This window comes from Myxine glutinosa, chromosome 4 (genome assembly GCF_964187855.1).
Source record: "Myxine glutinosa chromosome 4, kmMyxGlut1.1, whole genome shotgun sequence".
In the NCBI taxonomy this organism is placed as follows: Eukaryota; Metazoa; Chordata; class Myxini; order Myxiniformes; family Myxinidae; genus Myxine; species Myxine glutinosa.
Genome location: NC_136264.1, coordinates 104,225,731 through 104,240,329, shown reverse-complemented (window position 1 = coordinate 104,240,329; position 14,599 = coordinate 104,225,731). Strand labels below are relative to the sequence as shown.

The window sequence follows — 14,599 nt, the reverse complement described above, 5'->3', positions numbered from 1 at the left end:
ATTCAACTAAGTTAAGGATAGTGCTACGTGATTGTGGCAAGGTTTGAAGAAAACAAGATGTTACAAAATCGAAAAAGCTTAAGTGCTGTTTGTAGCAACATCAAAACCTATCTCATCCTGCCTAATCCCATCCAAGTTACTCAAATAACTCCCAGATGACATTACCAGGAAAAAAATGTTTATTTGAAAAGTAGGTACTATTATTATATTTGGTGTAAACATCCTTCAACTATTCCAAACATCTGAATATTCATGGCAAGTAAGGTCGAAGTAATGCATCTTTTTATTGGGCACCAGGTGGGATTCAATCTTATTTCTCAAAGTCTTTTCAAACATGCACGAGGTGTTCAAAAGGTTAAATGAATGAGATAATCATAACAGTCCAAATCTACTTAACAACATCTCGTGTCTGTCTGTGTGTCATTTTTGCATCTCATGACATTTTGCATTTCAACGGCAAGACAGAGGTTCAAACTCAAGACCCCACGATCTTTAGCTAGCCACCTTAACAGTTAAGCCAACACCAGGCTATTCACATTGATAAAGGCCCAAACAAAGCAAATGTGAATCCTTCATGTGGCATGGCTACATCAGGATACTCTGATGATTGGCTGGGTGAGGCTAGGCGCACCGTGATTGGCTCCTGGCAAGTGAAGACAATACACCCTTTTTTCTGCCACCTTCGCTGACTTGCCATGCAGTGCTGACTGTTAACATGACAAAGTAGGCATTTTTTCCTCACGTGTGAAATATGCCAAAACATACAAGAAAAACCGTAACAGGAATGAAAGAAAGGAAGGTTTGCCAGGATAGAAGCGATACAGAAACAATTAGACTGGGACTCGGTGGAGAGCATACCTCCGCCAGGTTGAACAGTTTATGTTTTGTATCCACTGATAGGCCGGATCTGGATCCGGACCTGAACCAACATCTAATTGGCTTGTTCTTGTCACCTAACCAACTCATCCACCTAGTTTTGTCATAACTCATCAAAAACCTTTTGAAATATCCTGCTATTTATGGTTTTTGGCCTTATCACTCCATTGGTGAAGAATCACTTTTAAAAATTGAAAATTCTCGTATCCAGATTCGGATCTTCACCAAAATCGAATATATTTGTCCTTGTCACACAACCAACCTCTCCACCAAGTTTCCTCCAAATCCGTCTATAAGTTTTTGAGACGTCCCTAACGTGATATATGTATATCGGTTTTAGCCCGATCACTCAATGGTGAAGAATCATTCAAAAAATTCTCAGATCCAGATCCAGATCTTCACCAAAATCGAATCATTTCGTCCTTGTGACATACCCAACCTCCTTTTCAAACACCCAACTGTTTAAGATATCCTATTCACAAACAAACAGACAGACAGGGGTGAAAACATAACCTCCATCCACCTTCGGAAGCGGAGGTAACAATCAGCACAAAAAAGGGGTTCAATGAATGGTGAATGTATGAGACTAAGACTATCTGCAGAAACTGAGGAGCAGAGAGAAGAAAGACAAAGTAAAAGACTAAGGATATATTCAGAAACTCATGGCCATAAAGAATGGTGGACGATTGATGCCCAGAAAACAAGATGGAGAAGATGACGTCCATATCAAGAACTACAAAATGGAGCAAGACTTGAGTTAGTAGAAGCTACACCAGTACAACGCCCAGAAACACACTCTGCAGACCAAATGGAACCTTTATCAGAATATTTTCGAGGAAAACCATTTCTGATACTTTTCTGATTTGTATATTTCTGATTTCTGAAATTTGTATATTTCCAAAATTCTGATTCTTTATCAGAATTTGAATATTTACAAAGTGCTGCCACTAATGCCGGGTGACACTAATGTCACACTATCACGTAAAGCCTGGCCGTAAGGGCCACGTAGGGCCAATTAAAAAAAAAATTTACGGCGCCGTAAACACCCTGTAAACTGCGGGCCTCGTAGGGGCCACATAGCTGCCGTAGAGCCACAGGATAGTCACGTACTCGCCACGTCACACCCTCGTAAAAATTGGCCGTATCCGCCACGTAACGCCATGTAATGTCCAGGTAACGGCCAGGTATACGCCACGTAGTTGCCACGTAAGAGCCACGTGCCACGTATGGGCCACGTACTGCCACGTGGGAGCCACGTAAAAGTGTCGCGTTAAAAATCCTATAAAAAGGGGGTCCCCAGCCCCTTCCAGTCATTCAGCATCTTGACCTTCAAGAAAGCAACATCACCATGAGAGTACCAAGAAGACAGAGACTGCAGATTGCTGTCCTCAGGTATTAGCATGCCCTGTACAATGCTGCTGCTGGACTGGTCCTGCAGGAGATGCAGACAAGAGAGATCCAGAGGAAAGCCAAGAAGAAGAGACTCTGGGTGAGGAGGTGGATCTCGAAGAGACAGGAGATGGGTGTCTATGACACCTTGATGAAGGAGCTAGAAGATGAGAGTGCCAAGGAGTTCCAGTCCTTTGCAAGGGTGTCACCTGACCTGTACCATGAGATAGTCAGAAGAGTTGGGCCAAGGATCCAGAAACAAGACACATTCTTGAGGAAAGCCCTGTCACCTGGTCTCAAAGTGGCCATCACCCTGAGGTTCCTTGGCACTGGTATATCCTACCACAGCCTGGCCCACGAGTTCAGATGTCCTCACAACACCATCAGCCTGATCGTCTCTGAGACTTGTGAGGCCATCATTGCTGAGTACATGGAAGAGGTGATCAAATGTCCCAAGACACCAGAGGAGTGGAACGAAGTGGCCACATAACACTCCTGCCTCTCTGAGATCCCCTGCCCCTCTGAGATCCCCTACCTCTGTTGCCACCTCCTCTGCTGCTGCTACTTCCTCTAGCACCACTCACCATGATGACAATGTTGAGAAAGAGCTTCAAAAATTGTTGAGAATTGGTTCAAAAAGCTCCACAACTTGTGAATACTGTGAAAGTGTCGCGAAAACTGACCGCGCGGGATGAGACCCGTATTTATATGCAGCCGGTTCAAAACACGTGGCGCTACGGGGTTCTACGTGGCTCTACAGGGTGGTAAAGTGGCTCTATGAGGCACTACGGGGCTCTACGAGGCGACTTCGTGGCCAAGACGTGGTGAGCACGTGGCGATCACGTGCTTCTGTCACCGGATCGCTCCTCATGTGGCAATCACGTGGCGCTGCGGGGTTCTACGTGGCCAATACAGGGCCAATACGTGGCAATATGTGGCGATTATGTGGCTCTACGTGGCAATAGGGGGTCCCCCATAATTGCCACGCAGTGCCACGTAGTGCCACGTATTACATGGCCCTCACGGGGTTAGCCCCGTGGTCGTTAAGTAGGCGCCATGGCAGTGGACAAGGCTGATTTTACATGGTAAAATTTTGAAATTTTTGAAATTCCCACTCTACCTTGCAGTAGGCGCCACGTAGACCCCGTGACTGCCACGTGGATGCCGGAACTGCCACGGGATAGCCACATCCCACCCCATATCAAAAAAATGGTCCTACGTGGCCCTTACGGCTAGGCTTTACGTGATAGCGTGACCCCGGCATAAGGTAAAGTATCCCTTCATAATCTTCACGATATCTCAGCCTCAGTAGTTGATGGCTTTTGTGACTAAGTTTAATCTATCTAATCTGGGTAAGTTTATCTCGTTAAACTCGGCTAAGTTTCATGGCAAAAATATTTCAACCTAATATTGGTAATTAAATAATGCATTTGCAATGGCATCATGGGATGTTGAGATCGTAATGCCTCCAGACCGTGTTCCCAAGGTGGTCACTATCAACGGGCAAAGCGATTTGGATCCTGCTGAAGGACAAGAGAGAATATGCACTCGATTCACAACAACCTTTGTAAGAACAATTGACAGTTCCTGCAAAAGCTGCCACTCGGGAGAATGTTGTGGATCAACCAATTCAGCACATCAACTCCCTATCTTCAAATGTTGATCCCCTGGTGTATCATCCTTTTTTTTACATGGAGAAAGAGGATCGGGTGATGATTTACCAACAGGAAAGATTGAATGTGAAACTAGCTTCTTTACAACACTACGTATGCGATAAGAAATGGCTTTTCACCTGTTCATTCTGGGAGGCTATTATTCCATCAATATCAGGTTTACGCTTCTTACTGCAACATCGATGCAAATGAATTGAATTTTATTGGAAAAAAAAAATCAAATCAAGCCGAGAGATGACAGCAAATCCCAAAGGCCTGTGGATTTTGGCAGTGCTGCCTCCACAGCAAACTCCAAATGGTTTACCTGACATTATTTCCAGGCTGTTCCATATGAAGCTAAATGAACTGAAAGAATATCTCTTCAAGATGATCATTCTTAGAAATGTTACTGCCCATGTCCATGCAGTTGAAATTCAAAAGTTGGATTGCCTCACGTACATCTCCTGATTTTCTTTTCAAATGAAGATAAACCACAAACACCTGAATATGTAGATTATATTGTCACAGCTGAGGTTCCCAAACCTGTTCTAGATTCAGCTCTTCATTAAAAGGTAAAGAGACACATGATTTGTGGTCCTCGCGGAGATGTCAATCCAAACTCTATTTGCATGAAAGATGGAAAATACCAGAAGAACTTTCAAAAGAATCTCTGTGAAGAGATCCACTTGGATATTGATGGGTATTCTAAACATAAAGATGAGGATGGTTAAACCTTCAGTTTCCAGCCTGAGAATGTGACAATTCCTTTGTTGCGCGATCGAGAAAAGCAAGAAGAGGAAGCTGTCAGAGAGATGAGAAAACAACTCTTGACTGCTTGGCTAAATGTAAATGCTAGGAGTGCTAAGCCCCATCATTAATTGCATCATGATGTCAATGTTTTTCAGAGGCAAGGCCATTGGATGAATAAAAATAAATTCCAGTATATCATTGGTCGAATGTTCCAAGTGCAGCCCTCACAGTCAGAAATATTCAACTTGAGATTTCCTCCTTTTCATCGTGCAGGTGCCACATCTTTTGAGGACCTATGCCCAATCGATGGAGAGTCACGTCTCACATTTAGGGATGCTGCGGAGGCCGTGTGACTGATGGATAATGACCTCGAATGGCAGCAAAGTTTGGAGGAAGCCAACCAACCTTATGTAGATGCCAAGGTAGATGAGAGAATTTTTGTCGCCATCTTAATCTTCTGTCAGCCCGCAGATTAAATGGATATTTATATTAACTTTGAAGAGTCATCGTCTGGAGACTTTGTCCATGTCAATCTTATTCACCCGATTAACCCTACACTACATTCTGAAAGACACAAGTATCTTTGTCTGCAAGCTATTCAATTAGAATTACTGAAAACGGAGGCGGATTTGCTGATTTTCATTTTGCACAAATCCCGAACGAGTTTATCGAGGCGAATGGAGACCAGAGAGGTAATGCTAACGACTAAAGGGTAAAACAGCAGTTTTGAGAGAAACAAAACTTCCGCAAAATGACGTTCAACATCATGTTGTTGGCTTTATTGTAAACTAGCAGGAGTACCCGGCATTGCCGGGGGAGTGGGAGGCGGAAGCAGGAGAGGAAGGGTGAGGAAGGGAGTGGAGGGAGTGGAAGGGGGAGGGGATGGGGAGGTGAGGGGAGAGGGGAGAGGGACAGGAGAGGGAGGGGAAAGATATACTACATATACATCTTGGGGGGGGGGGGTGGCTTTGATAGGCCGCTTCATTTTGGGGGAGGGGTGGAAAGGAAGGAGGAAATTTTTTCCCGTGCAGAGAGTGCTTCGTAACCTCAGTGTTGCACAGGTAAAAAAGGAAATTGTAATACCCTCTGCCACCATCACCAGGTGGTGCTACACGGTACACATTTACATAGAGAATTTACGCTCCTCCCCAGTCCCCCACACCCCCGAATGAGGCCGCGGCCACATAGCCTATGTTCCCCCCCCAGACAAAGTTGGGTGTGTATTTGTACCCTGAGTAAAGTATAAAAGCATTTATAGATGCAGTACCCGGCATTGCTCAAGCGAAAAATAAACATTAACATATTTGAAATGAGGACAAATACTCGTATAATGGAAAAGCAATTACATTCATCCATCACAGAATCCATCACAAATGTCAAATCATCATTTCACCTTTTTGTTGAATATATGCTGGTGAATGTTCCGTTGATCACGTTTTTGAGTTAAGTATGATGAAGTTTAGGAAGAAGAAGAAGCCTTATCACCAACTTCAACAGCTTCTGGAATTGTTTTATTATTTGTGTTCAAATGTCTGGTAATTGTTTTGTATTTATTTATGCGAATGTGTAGTTGTATATAACCGTCATTAATCAAAAAGGCTTAGGCACTATCGAGCGATTTTTTTTTTAATCCAACAAAACGAATTTTTTTTGTGTTTGTTTTTTTTTTTGCCTAAAACACTCCCAGGCACTCACTGATGAACCTCTGCAAGTTTGACGAAGATCCATTCAGCCATCACTGAGAAAAATGGCGACACACACACAGACCAACGGCTCTCTTATATAGTATATGCAGTGCAGATAATCTCAGCAGCCATGTTTTTACATAGATAGAGCAGGTGGTAAAAGAAAAACATTTATCCACCGTACCTGTATGCACATTTTTCGAGGAATGGCTCTCAAAATGGCTTAGATCCGTGGTTCCCAACCTGGAGGCCATGGTGTATTTCTCGGGGTGGGGGGGGGGGGCATGGGGTAATTTGAACCATACTAAACATTAAATATTGTTTTTTTTATTTTTTGATATTGTTTTCACTTTTATATTGTTTTGTCTTTTTCCTATTGCAGATTTGACGTTATGGCTTATGGGAGTAAAAAAAGAAAGTATCTTGATGAATACATAAAGCATGGATTCACGTCCATTACCGTGTCTGGCCAAGAGAAACCACAATGTGTGCTGTGTCACAAGGTTTTGAGTACTGAATCCATGAGGCCATCCAAGTTGAAGTTGCACCTCAAGAGGAATCACGCACAACATGCAGAACAGGATCCCGAATTTTTCAAGCGGCATGAAAGAAATTTAAAGTAACAGAAGTTGGATGAGGGAGGAGTTTTTCAACAACAAAATGTAGCAACTGTCCAGGCTTCTCATGAAGTTTCTCTTGAAATTGCAAAGAAGAAAAAACCCCACTCGATTGGGGAAACACATCAAGCCTTGGACCCTCCTCATTGTCGAGCAGGTTCTCGGCAAGGCAGAGGCTCGCAAAGTTGAACAGGTGTCTTTATCGAATAACGCAGTGCAGCGTCATATCCGTGACATGTCGGAAGATGTGAAACAACAGATCATCAATGAGATTAAGGCGGCACCTTTCGGCTTGTTTTCTTTTCAACTTGATGAATCGACCGATGTTAGTTCCTGCTCCCAGCTACTGGCATTCGTTCGCTATGTCAAGGGAGATGATATCAAGGAAGAATTCTTGTTCTGCAGTGCCCTGGAAACAACGACAAAAGCTAACGACGTCATGGAAAAAATGAAGTTGTTCTTTGATGCGGGAGGAATTCAGTGGGAGAATGTATGCGGTGTCTGTACTGACGGTGTTCCTGCCATGCTTGGTTCCAAATCCGGATTCCAAGCAAAAGTGAAGATGCTGGCACCACAAGCAAAAGGAACCCACTGTACGATTCATCGCTACGCCCTGGCTTGCAAGACTCCCCCTCTCTCATTGAAGAAAGTTCTTGAAGTCGTAATCAAGATTGTTAACTACATCAAGGCAGGGGCTCTCAACACCTTTAATGTTCAAGGAGCTGTGCAAAGACATGAACGCGGAACATGAAACGTTGCTGTACTATACTGCTGTACGCTGGCTTTCGAAAGGGAATCTTCTGAACCGCGTCTTTGAACTTCGTGCGAAAGTCAAACATTTCTTGAATCTTCAAGGGAAACATGACCTCCTGCAGCATTACGACGAAGAATTGTGGAACGAACGACTTGCTTATCTTGCTGACATTTTCGAGCAGCAGAACCAGCTGAACCTCAAGCTCCAAGGAAGAGCGACTAATATTATTCTTTTCCACAATCATCTCAGAGGATTTGTTGCCAAGCTCCAAAACTGGCGCAGGAAAGTGAACACAGGAAACATTGCTATGTTCGAAAGAATGTCTGAATTGCAAGACAGCATGGGAAAAGAGCTTGATCCCACACTGAAAAATGACATTCTTGAGCATCTGCAGTCACTGGAGTATTTTCCTGATTTAGACGACAATGAGGCAAAAATTGTGAGGAATCCTTTTTCCGTCAACCTTTGCGTGGAGAGCATGCCGGAGGCAATGCAAGATGAATTCCTGGATCTCCGAAACAATTCATTTACCAAAGACACATTCGAAGAGAAGAGCTTGACGGAGTTTTGGGTGGGAATGGGTCACTACCCTAATATCAGCCAGATAGCTATCCGGGTGCTTCTGCCATTCTTGTCTACCTATCTCTGCGAAGCGGGGTTTTCCACGCTGTTGAATATCAAATCGAAACAGCGTAATCGACTCCATGTGGAAGATGACCTCCGCTGTGCCCTGACTGTGACTCAACCACGGATACCCCAATTGGTAGCTAAAATGCAATTTCTGCCATCCCACTGAGTTTTTATTTCACGTTTACGGTGCATGCACCACGTCCCTAGTTTTGATTACCTGAGTTGTTGTCGAATTGAGTTTCTTTTTGTGAGATTATAACACACTGCGTTAAATACAGACACAACAGAGGTTTTTAGTTTTCACATATTCTTGACTTGGAACCTTGTCATACTGTTTTCTTGTGTGACCGTTCTATTTTATGCTGTCCATAGTGTTGCTAATGATAATATTAAAATCTCATATCAAACATGCATCATTCGAGCGACGTTGCTCTGTTTGCTTCTTCCAAAAACGATGTAGTTGGGAGCCAATAAGGAACAGAAAAAAACTATGGAACTAAATGTTCATGTTGGCTACTTGGAATTCCTCATTTTCTGTGTAATAATTTACCAATTCTCATACAAACAAAATAGCCAATTAAAGGAAAAAACACCTCTCAGAATGCACCACAGAGCATGTAGAAATCAAAAGTTTTCTGGGGGGCATGCCTCCAGACCACCCACTAGCCTGCTTACACGTGCTCCGCCGCTCGACCCTCGCGAAAGGGAGGGGGGTGCTGGGGATGTGCTCTGGGAGCCAAGGAGGCCATAACACAAAAAAGGTTGGGAACCCCTGGCTTAGATCATGATTAACTTAACAGCATGTTAACCAATGCAATGTTGTTGTTGTTGTTTTATACTAGGGCATGCCCGTACTATATATAAGCTAGGACGTGCCCGTACGTGGGTGCCCGTTCCTTGCCAAAAAAAAAAAAAAAAAAAATTTGTGTAGGGGTGTGTGTGTGTAAACATCCTAGGGCGTGCCCGTACGTGGGTGCAAAAAAACATGCGTGCAAACAACAACAACAAAAAAAAACTTTGAAACCACATGGCAGTAACGACCACAGAACCCCCCCCCCCCCCTCTATTTACATGAATGGTTTGGTCCATTCGCAACGACCACAGAACCCCCCCCCCCCCTCTATTTACATGCAATGGTTTGGTCCATTCGCAACGCCAAAGCGAACGGCGAACGGCTAAATCGCCATAGCTCGGTAAGTACTTGTCCGATTAATTTCAAACCTTGAAAAGGCACATCCTCGGGTCCCCAGCAATATACCTGGCAAGTTTAAAGTATATCGGACCCGTGGTTGTCGAGAAACAGCGGTCACAGACAAACATACAAACACACATACACACATACACACATACACACATACACACATACACACAGAGATTAATGGAATTATAGATAGATTACCTCCTGCCATCGAAGGTGGGCAGAGGTTACGTTTTGACACCTGTCTGTTTGTCTGTCTGTCAAAATAGGATATCTCACAAAGTTGTGGAAGGATTCGACCAAAATTTGGTGGAGAGGTTGGGCATGTGACAAGGACGAAATTATTAGATTCTGCTGAAGATCCAGATCTGGATCCAATAATTTTTTTTAGTAATTCTTCACGATTGAGTGGTAGGGCTAAAAAAAACGATATTTAGCATGATATCTCAAAAAGATGAGGACAGATTTGGACGAAACTTGGTGGATGAGTTGTGTGTGTGTGAATGAATGAATGATCGTCTTAAGGCCATTTTCCCATTAGAGCAGGGGTTAGCCTTGCAGGCCCCATGACAATCATGGTTCCCTGTTTGAGGCAATGTTTTTTTTATGGCCGGATGCCCTTCCTGACGCCAACCCTTAGTCGCCTCTTACGATGCACAGGGATACGGTGTACCTATTCTAAATTGGGGTACACACTGCGATCATACATCCCAGCAAGCTGGTACTCAATTTGCCGACCTTGGAAGGATGACAGGCTGAGTCAACCCCCCTGGTGTTAATTTAGCGATCGACCGGGATTCAAACTCAGGATCCTAGGATCCCAAGCCAGCACCCTAACCGCTAAGCCAACACCAGGCTGTATGTGTGTGTGATCAGGAAAAATCGATTCAATCTTCATGAAGATCCGAATCCGGATCCGAGAAGTTTAAAAATTTTAATTGATTCTTCACCATCGTTGAGAGATGGGGCCAAAAACTATATATATCATGGTGTTTCCAAAAAATTGTGAACAAGTTATGACAAAACTAGGTGGATGAGTTGGTTAGGTGACAAGAACAGGCCGATTAGATTTTGGTTCAGGTCCGAATCCAGATCCGGCCTATCAGTGGAATACAAAACATAAACTGTTCAGCCTGGTGGAGGTGTGTGCTCTACTGAGTGCCGTTCTACTTTGAACAGATCTAAGGCTCGTAGTGGTACTTTCACACACACCTGGACATACAGACGAACATATGCAACAAACACAAGACTGTGAGACGAGACAAACACAGTCACTGAGCTTGGGGGAAGTGCCGTCACTTCCCAGGGTACTCTGGGTGCCTGCGACGTCACAACAATGGCGCCGCTTTTCTCACCACACTCCTAATGAGGAATTTCCGTGAGATTGATAAATGAGATTGTCCGTGCTCTTAACCTTTTAAATGATGAACGTTAAGCAAGACAGCAGCACGTTCCATTTTTAAGTCTTTGGTATGACTCAGCCGGGGTTTGAAACACCGATCTCCCAAACTCAGAGCAGATCCAATTATTAGAGACACAAAAAAGGAGAAAAGTCAATTTTCACCTACAGGCAGGTACCAATATGAGACATTCACCACCTGAGATGGATTCTTGTCGAAAAGGTACAAAAAAGGTACGGGATGAGCTGGAACGCAGTTACATTTCGAATAATCAGCAGTTTTCCACCAACATTTGGCGAAACACAAACTTGGATAGAGCGCAAGGGGAAGTGAAAAGTTTCCTCTTTCCTTCTCACGGCATCAAGAAACTCACCCACCACTGGGAAGAATGTTGTGACACCGGTTGGAAACCACATAGAGAAGGTCTAACACCTGTGCAGAGTTTCGGTGGCACGAGATCATTCCTTCACAGGTGATGCTGCGTGGGTGGAGGGCTGGTGACAACTTAACCATACGTTAACCTAAACCAATAACTGACAGTCTTACTCAGATGTGTCTTGAGTCTTGTCGTTAATTTCACTTTAACTGAAATTAATATCTTACTATAATTCACCAAATGTCCGTCCGTCCGTTCGAAGGTACCGCAAAAACGGCTCAACCGATCGCAACGATATTTTGGGTGGGTATTCCTGGGACCCCTGGGAGTAAAATAGGCTATATTGTTTTCCCAATTTTTCCAATTTTCCAATTTTCCAGTTTTTCCAAACACGATGGAATAATATTTACCGATATGAACAGTGATGTGGCTTTTGTTGAAATTCTACAAATACTGTTTATTCTACGTACCAGGAGAGAGTAGATCGACTCCTGACGAACTCTTCCTATATAAACGTGCGGCTCCGAAGTAGCACGGCAGCGTGTGCAAAGCGACTGAGAAACAGGTGTAGCGGCCGCTTCCGTGTTACAGATTCGGCGCGCACTCTTCACACATAAACGTGCGACTGAGAAAGACGTGTGGCGGCCGCTTCCGTTTTGCAGAATTCAATATTTTTTCAAAATGGGCGCCATGTACTGTTTAGATTTTGATGACTTGCGTGTGATATGATTCAACGGATGTTTATATGAATCGTTTAAAATAAAAAAAAGCCTTCAATTTCTGATATTTTGACTTTTCATTTCGGCTTCCCAATTGAAGCCCCGCCCATAGGGCGGGTACCGTTGCTCGTAGTAATGAAATGTAATAACAGGTGACATATCTGGCAGCATGGTTCAGAGGTTTCACCTTTGAGCTGTCTAGTCTGAGTTTGATCCTCGACCCGACAACATCCTGTCGGATTGGTCCTTCACATGTCGCAAAATGTGCCGTTCCTCGGACAGACGTCAAACCCAGTGTCCTGTCTGCGAGCATTAGGAAGTGTATTTTTTAAAGACACTCGCTGTACACCATTAGCTGGTGGATGTTAAACATCCCACGGTGTCCTTCGCAAATAGCAGGCAAGCTATCGCCGGCATCCTGAACAAATTACAAATTCCTGCCACAACGACTTAGCCGAGCATCAAGCCCGGTCAGCCGGGTCGTGAAAGACTTGAGCCAAAATTAAACGTGGAAATAATTGTGGCACAGGAAGAAGAAGAAGAAGAAGAAGAGGAAGAAGAGGAAGAAGTGGGAGTAATGGGAGTAATTTCAGAATAATTTATCAAAACAAATGGTCAGCTTTTTGAAAATAATTACCGAAGGAATGCAAAAGCAAAGATTGGGTTGTGGAGGAGAAGTCACGCTCAAAACATGTTCCGCATCCATTGGCGGGCACGATTCGACGGTGATGTACAACTCTAACCAGCAACATTTACTGTCTCCAGGTTCAAATCCTGATATACAGAAGTGCACTTTGAATCCGCGAAGCAGGCTTTCTCACCTGCTTGCACTCGTGGGTTGGTGAAAGATCCATTTTCATGGAAATGAGAATCCACCTTACAGGGATGGATGATGAATCACCCTACTTGGAAGATCCCCTCTTCCATTCTCTTTAACCGGGGGAGGTCTCAGCACAAATTTGAACAGTGAATGAATGAGTCAATTAATTATTCGTTCGTTTTGAGCAATATTAATCTTTCAACATGTTCATATCCATCTTTCATTCACAGTAAGAAGCCAGATTCTCTGTGCCAAAAATAAATAATTCAGTGTCACCTGGACTGACACCTACCTGCTAGGTGTTTATTTACCTGTTTCATTGACGGTGTTCCATCGCCATCCTGACAAACCCAAATGGGGGGGGAAATGGGTTTATATCGAATTATTAAATTAATGGCGGAAGCGCTGGTGTAACACAGGCACACAGCATCACCAGGTGCACCCACAACGACCCCACATTTTGAAGACCCCCAGCCCCCACATCCCGTTTCCTTGATCCCCAATTCCCCAGCCCCGTATCCTCCCGTACCCCCGCCCCCTGTATCCGGCGGTGTCTGGGCGCGGTGACTCGAAGCCTTTCTTTGTGCCGTATCGACGCTCATCAAGCAGTGCGCTCACGTCGGCAGCGACGTGTGTGACGTCATTGGCGAAGCGGTTTCCCAGCGCTACGCGCAATTTTCACGCGCATTCGGCCGTATTCAAAGAGAGTATACCGCGTACCAGAGGTCATTCCTTCATCTAGCCCTGGATCAGTGTTCTGCGCTGTTATTCTAGGGCTTCACCTTTACCTTTACCTCAACGGCAACTATAGCATAGGTGATCATGATACATCGCGCACGGGATTAGAGCAGGAACGAGCAATGCACGATGCACAAAATGGAATCCTCGAGTGAGAGTTTTAAACGCGCAATCATCACATCTGCAATGTGTGTGCTATCGATGCATACGACGAAGCGGTATACCAGTGCCGTGCATACCTGAAACGAGGTGAGTCCTTGAGGCACTCTTCAAAATCAACCGTGAGCACCATGCTGAGGGTTTCCTCTCCTCCTCTAATCGCTCCTTCCTAAATTGTCCTCTTCACGTGCTCTCGTCTCCTATCGCTCGATCCCTGCCTGTCCGCCCTCCCGACGTCTGCGTGTCTCACGCCACCGGTGTCCGTCTGGCTTTCTGCGCAGGTCTGCGATTCGCACAGCGCAGGAGGATGGGGATGGCCAGGAGGCGGGGGCAGCGAGAGCGGGAGGCGGGGACAGCGAGAACGGGGGCGGGGACAGGGAGAACGGGGGCGGAACTCTGGATAAGATGAATATCTGCAGAAGGGAGAATGGAACACGCAGAGCAGCGGAGACGTTGGGATGGCCGGGTCGCAGCATCGCGCTGCCCATAGTCCTTGAGCCAGACCAAAAGTAATGCTCCGGCGGGGGGAGTAATTCTCATTATGATTTTCCATTAGACCAATGTCTCAAGTGTCAGAAAAGGTGTGATGGACATCTGAGAACGGTAGCTTAGTGCCCGGATGGACGCCATCTTTGAAACCACCCAGCTCGAAAATGCCCATTTGGTGGGGTACATTGTTGCACGTGTATCTGGACTTCTATACTAGCTATCGATGTGCGGTTGACGACTAAATATACGTCCGATGTGTACCGTCTAAATAAAAAATAATATGAAGCATTTTGTTTTAGATTAATTATTATAAAAATCAATTATCGAAAAAAAATCATATATTTTTC

The 14,599-nt window shown here is 44.6% G+C and overlaps 1 protein-coding gene across 4 annotated transcripts in view; it reads right to left on the bottom strand.

The window, feature by feature from the left end:
- ACAP1 (ArfGAP with coiled-coil, ankyrin repeat and PH domains 1) overlaps window positions 1-14,059 on the bottom strand; it is a 280,144-nt gene extending 266,085 nt beyond the window's left edge. For 2 of the 4 annotated variants that reach the window (XM_078776245.1, XM_078776246.1), the window contains exon 1: window positions 13,844-14,059. In XM_078776245.1, the coding sequence (XP_078632371.1) occupies window positions 13,844-13,896 (53 nt within the window). In that variant the 5' untranslated portion in view covers window positions 13,897-14,059. The remainder of the gene's footprint in view (window positions 1-13,843) is intronic. The other 2 variants (XM_078776247.1, XM_068113073.2) reach the window with 2 other exon arrangements.
- Between the last annotated feature and the right edge of the window lie 540 nt (window positions 14,060-14,599).